This window comes from Physeter macrocephalus, chromosome 6 (genome assembly GCF_002837175.3).
Source record: "Physeter macrocephalus isolate SW-GA chromosome 6, ASM283717v5, whole genome shotgun sequence".
In the NCBI taxonomy this organism is placed as follows: Eukaryota; Metazoa; Chordata; class Mammalia; order Artiodactyla; family Physeteridae; genus Physeter; species Physeter macrocephalus.
Window position 1 is genome coordinate 90,881,826 of NC_041219.1, and position 6,608 is coordinate 90,888,433.

The 6,608-nt window shown below is 35.8% G+C and overlaps 1 protein-coding gene across 1 annotated transcript in view; it reads left to right on the top strand.

Annotated features, from left to right (window-relative positions):
• RPAP3 (RNA polymerase II associated protein 3) overlaps positions 1 to 6,608 on the top strand; it is a 54,195-nt gene that overhangs the window by 33,693 nt on the left and 13,894 nt on the right. Inside the window, exons 13-14 of the mRNA XM_024122925.3 lie at positions 2,012 to 2,029; positions 5,954 to 6,192. Coding sequence (XP_023978693.1) covers positions 2,012 to 2,029; positions 5,954 to 6,192 — 257 coding nt within the window. The remainder of the gene's footprint in view (positions 1 to 2,011; positions 2,030 to 5,953; positions 6,193 to 6,608) is intronic.

The window sequence follows — 6,608 nt, forward strand, 5'->3', positions numbered from 1 at the left end:
GAGTCAGCAACCAGGAGGTAGAGGATAATATGAGACTGTAGTGATGCCCCTGCTTTTTTTCTTGATACTAGTTATTCTTATTTTTTCATGATCTTTTAAGTATTTATTCTGTTAGTCATTTTGGAGAACCAACTTACTTCTCTTGTGTGTTTTCTGTTTTACATATTTCTGCTTTTTATTTCCTTCCTTCATCTGTCTTCTGGCTTAATTTGCTGGTTTTCTAACTTCTTGACACATCAATACTTATATAATTGATTTTCAGCCTTTGTGTTTTGAATGTTCATTTAAATCTGGCAGTTTAAGTCTGGCTTCAGCTGTAGCCCATGCATTTTTTTATTATGGTAAAATAGACGTAACATAAAATTTACTGTTTTAACCATTTTTAAGTGTACAGTTCAGTGGCATTGAGTACATTCACATTGTTGTGCAGCCATCACCATTACACATCTCCAGAACTTTTTCATCATTCCATTCTGAACATTCTACCCTTTTGACAATAGCTCTCCATTCCCCCTTCCTCCAGCCCCTGGTAATCAACATTCTACTTTCTGTCTCTGAATTTGACTATTCTAGTACCTCATGTGAGTTGAATCATACAGTAGTTGTCCTTTTATGTCTGGCTTATTTCACTTAGCATGTCTCTAAGGCTCATCCATGTTGTAGCATATATCAGACTTTGATTCCTTTTTAAGGCTTAATAATATTCCATTATCTGGGATTCTCTTAGATTCTGTCTTATGTTTGGTGATTACCCTGTCATTTGTTAACAGTGTGAGTTTTGGTAAGTTAGATGACCTCTGGATCAAGGCCTCAGTTGTTTCACTGTAAAGTGGAGTTGTAGTCATGGTTACATGAGAATTCATATAAAGCAACTAGAATAGCAGCTGGTAAATGTTCTTATTATTGCTCACCAGTTTCCTAGTATCCTGAGTAAAACTTCTTGAGATAATTATGGGGTTACTAACTAAATATATCATTTCTTGAACTCCATAAAGTATTTTCACTAATTTATTATATTTCTTATAAATTCGTTTTAGATTTTGAAACTGTTTTACTTCTGGAACCTGGAAATAAGCAGGCAGTGACTGAACTTTCAAAAATTAAAAAGGTATGCATTCTTTCCGCCAAAATATAGTCTTATTTTCTGAAGCATAAACACATTTATTTGTTGTGTGATTAACATGAGAATATTTTGATAGTCATGATTACAAATTTATTTTCAAGGAATTAATTGAGAAAGGACACTGGGATGATGTCTTTCTTGATTCTACTCAAAGGCAAAACGTGATAAAACCCATTGATAATCCGCCTCATCTTGGATCAACTGTAAGTAAAGCCCTTTATTTTTTTCCCTTGCTATTTAACTATCAGTGTTCTATTAATAAGAGCTGAAAACAAATGTTGGATTAGTAGACTGTGAAAAGAAATGTTGAAATCTCTTCCTAGAGCCATTTTTAGAATCTTTAAAAAATACTTCTTAGGAATATTGACATAATCAAATTGGGGAAAATTGAGCTGTTTAAAGTTCTGGGGTAACTTTTTAAAGCGACTTTTAATTTAACACTAAATATTTCTACATATTTTCTGGCTTTAAAGGAATTTGGAGCAGTTTTACATTTTGTAATTAAATATTTTTATTTCTATTACTGTTATTTGAGATTGGGATTTTATTACAGTAGTCTTGCATCTTCTGTGGGGTTTGATCTAAAGTTAGCACTTTGGCAAAAATCTAGTACAGGCTTAGCACTTTGGCAAAAATCTAGTACAGGCATACCTTGTTTTATTGCACTTTGCAGATACTGCGTTTTTTACAGATTGAAGAATTGTGGCAACCCTGTGCTGAGCAAGTCTATCAGCGCCATTTTTCCAATAGCATTTTCTTACTTCATGTCTTTGTGTCACTTTTGGTAATTTTTGCAATATTTCAAACTTTTTCATTACTATCATCTTTGTTACTATTGCAAAAAGACTTGCTGAAGGCTCAGATGATGGTTAGCATTTTTTTGCAATAAAGTATTTTTTAATTAAGGTATGTATGTTTCTTAAAGACATAATGCTATTACACACTTAAAAGAGTACAGTATAGTGTAAACATAACTTTTATATGCATTGAGAAACCAAAAGATTTATGTGACTTGCTTTATTGCAATATTCACTTTATTGTGGTGGTCTGTAACTGAACCTGCAATATCTCCAAGGTATGCCTGTATAAGCAGAATTATTCTTAAGAATATACACTGCACATTGTTTTTGGTATACCATACTGTTTTTCATTAAGTCCAGCAAAGCCAGTTTTTTCCTGCAATATTGGAACAGAAAGAGTAGCTGGTAAAATTCAGTGGTTTGTTTTGTTTATGTGTGTGTGTGTGTGTGTGTATATATATATAGTGTGTGTGGGTGTGTGACTCTATGCTAATTTCTAACATTTACATGGTATTATATATAGAAATTATGAAAGATAAAATGCATATAGAAAAGTACACAGAAGAAATTAAGATTTAAAGAATAAAGTGAACACCTATGAAACCACCAGCCAGGTCAAAAAATTGAAAGGTATCAGCCTCCAAAAATCTTCCTGTGTGCTCCTCACTGATCATGATCTCCCTGCACCCTAGAAGTAACTGTTATGCATGGATGATGCTTTGAGAGAAATAACAATTTTACAAGGAAGTCAGAGCAGATATTTTTATCCTCCTTTTACAAAGGAAGAAGGTGAGGCAAAGAAAGTTTGTGTTTTGCCAAGTTCATAGTTCAAGTTAGTAACAGATAGAGGAATTCTTGGTTTAATATTTTTCTTGGGTTCTTATTTTGACTTTATTCTTGAATTTTCTGAGATAATAATTGTTTCATGTGCCAGGCATAAATCTTAGTTGCTTTCGTACATTTTCATGTATCATGTTCATTTTCATCATATTCACTTGCTATTATTCTATTCTTAACGATAAAGGTGATTAAATGTTTAATCCAATGTGATTTAAACTTTTATCTCTTTGTAAAACTTTGTCACAGAAGTTAATTCAAAAGTTAAAAACAAAGCCTTTGTCAGACCTTTGCTGTCCATAATTATAAAGACATTACCATGTGGTAAATCACATATCTGTGTATGGAAGAATGTCCCATGGCCAGTATACCCTAAACAGCTTTTATAAATCTGTTGGGTTCTCTTCTCCCTCAGTTTAAAAATCAGTGTATGTTAATAGTTGTGAAAATGCAACATAAATTTGAATCTTTTGTGGCTGGATCTCAAAACAGAACACCTTCATGAATTGAGAGATCTGGGGTAAACCATTTTGTATCTGATCCAACAGAAACAAAATCATTATCCTAGTGGGAAGGGGAAAAAATTGCTATTTATTTTTGTAATAGGTCTCCATTTAAAAAAGTGGGCATTATTTAAAAAATAGTAGGTGCAGTTTGGTATGATGCTTTTGAGTTGATTTGAGCCCTATTTCATAAGCTTTAAAATTTTAGGCGAGTGTGAACCCTATGTGATTCTTACTTTTTCTACTTAAGTTGAGACTAACTCACAGATTAGTTGAGATCAAAGGAAATAATGTCCAATAATGCTAAGGCAGTTTCACATAAAACAAATGTTAATTTCCTTTTCAGTCATATATGTGTGAGGCCACCTGGACACTGAGGAAAGTGGTCAGGAAAGAAAGGAAGGCCCAGGAGGTGGAGAAAAAAAGAGTCCTGGGGTTACTTTATTCAAGCGAGAGGCTCGGTTGGGGTGTCCTGTGCTTGAGGGCTTGCAGCGGGGAGTACTGTTAATATATCTTCTCTAGAGAGACTGTAGGAGAGCAGTAATGTCGGTCAGCTGGGCCTGGGGTTCCTAGGTAGGATGGCAGTAAATGAGAGTTTGTCCTGATCTCTTGGTCTCCACTAAAATATTTTATTTTTTTCATTTTCCTGTTTCCCAATATCAAAATTTCACCTTTTTGCTTGGTCCTTTGTCTCTTTCTCCTTTTCTGTTTATTCTTTTTTTTTTTTTTAATTCATTTTATTTATTTATTTATTTATTTATTTTTGGCTGTGTTGGGTCTTTGTTGCTGCACGCAGGATTTCTCTACTTACAAGCGGCGGCTACTGTTCGTTGTGTTGCGCGGACGCCTCACTGCCGTGGCTTCTCTTGTTGTGGAACACCGGCTCTAGGCGTGTGGGTTTCAGTAGTTGCCGCTTGTGAGCTCAGTAGTTGTGGCTCGCGGGCTCTAGAGCACAGGCTCAGTACTTGTGGTGCACAGGCTTAGTTGCTCCGCGGCATGTGGGATCTTCCCGGACCAGGGCTCAAACCCATGTCCCCTGCATTGGCAGGCGGATTCTTAACCACTGTGCCACCAGGGAAGCCCTCTGTTTATTCTTATTTCTCTTTTCTTTTTCTTGAAATGGTATAATATAGAGTTAAATAAAATGTATGCTTCTAAGTCTTAATTTAAAAAGAGATGAATTGATCCTTTCATATTTTCTTACATTTTTCAACTGTAGTGGTATCTTTTGTGTTTCACTCCTGTTGCCAGCATACTGTCGTCCCCTCATCCCTCCCAGCCATCAGTAACATTGAGCAGCTCTCAGTAGCCACTGGTCTACCTTGAAAGAGATCATCTGTTAGGAAATTCATTAACTAGGATCATGTTTGCACCTCTGTTGTCAGTGAAAGGATTTGGTTTTAAATGGAACTGCATTGATACAATTCAGTAGTTATAGTCTATCTTTTGTAGTCTGTTCTTTAACACTGTTTTTTAACACTAACACATATCCATTCTTGGTCAATATCTTGATAGAAAACTATTGGTGTTGATAGTTATCAGCAAAGCAAAGGCCTTAGATTAACATGATTATCCTTAAAGATAGAACGCTAACAGGATTCTGTTAACAGACTTTTAATAGCTTTTTTATTTATGTGCATTCACCTGGTAACACTCAGTTGTGACCATTAGGTCTTTTCTTAGTTATGCTAATGGAATGCCTGGTTTTAACACTGAGTTTAGTATATATGTCAAAAGTTTTTATATTTACAGCTTTTTGATTTAAAATTCAACTGTACAGTTGGAATGAAAACTTAGAGTATACTGAAGAACGTCTTTTATTAAAAAGTAAAGTGTATTACATGTAAACTTACGAAGAAATTGAAAATATTTGCCACCTGTTATGATTGAAATAAATAGTGAATGCTATTTATTTTAATAAATTAAAAACCATTATTGGGGTCAAATACTTACCAACTTTGTGTAAATTATTTGGCAGATCTTTAATTCTAGGCTGGTTTTATCCAGCAGTTAGAGGATGCAGTTAAGTTTTTGTTTTTGTTTTTTAAAAATATTTATTTATTTACTTATTTGGCTGCATCAGATCTTAGTTGCAAGATCTTCGTTGCGGCATGCTGGATCTTTTCTTTCATACAGAATGCAGGTTATTGCCTGACCTTGTTCTACTTGCCTTCAGCCCACAATACTGATGTCACTTGGTCATATTTTTTTCTTGGCTTTTTTGCCTCTAGGATAAACTTCAAACTCCTTGATACAGCACACAAGTCCCTTTATAAGCTGCCTTTAAGCAGCCTTTCAGGCTTTGTCTCCATCTCTCCTCCCCTTGCACCAGCCCTACTGGACTGCTCACGTTTCCACTGACCATGCCATACCCTTCAACACTGCCATTCCTGGGTACTTTTTCTGTGAAGCCCCCCGATGTCAATTTTTATCTTCCTTCCTCTGTTCTTTTAGCACTTTGTACCTGTACCTTTTATAGTGCATATTCCATTGCCTTGTAATTATTTATATATGCATCTTCTTTCCCCCATTTAGAACTACATATGGTAGTAGTCTGGCAGTATGACTCCAAATTGAATTCACTTACAACTGGGATATTGGCTGTAAAAACACTGTAACCTTTTAATTTGTGTCCCTAAAATAGGAAACCTTTGTATGTTGATGCAAAGAATTGATTTTAATTGTTTTAGAAACCACTCAAGAAGCTTATTATTGAAGAAACTGGTAATTTGATACAGACTGTTGATGTGCCAGACAGCACTACTACTGCTGCTGCTCCAGAGCGTAATCCTATTAATCCAGCTAAGGAAACAGCAACCACTGGCACAAGTAAGAAGAACTCAAGCCAAGATGACCTTTTGCCCGCAAGTGATATCCCAAAAGCAAAAGTATTGAAAATAGAAGAAATCAGTGATACGTCAGCTCTGCAGTGAGTAGAAATACTTTTATTTGATAGTCGTCTAGAATGACGTCATAGTCCCACTAGAAAATGGATATTGCTGATGAGACTTCTGGTTTGTACTCATCCACATAGTTTTTTGAATTATCCAACTTTACGTTGTAGTTTTTCTTTTAACTGTAAGAGAGGTTTTGCTGAAGGAGTGATCACTATTCCTTTACCACACTGAGGACTTTAGAAATAAGAGAAAGTATCTTTTTAAAAAAAATATATTTTAGGGCTTCCCTGGTGGCACAGTGGTTGAGAATCCGCCTGCTGATGCAGGGGATGTGGGTTTGTGCCCTGGTCTGGGCGGATCCCACATGCCGCGGAGCGGCTGGGCCCGTGAGCCATGGCCGCTGAGCTTGCGTGTCCGGAGCCTGTGCTCCGCAACGGGAGAGACCACA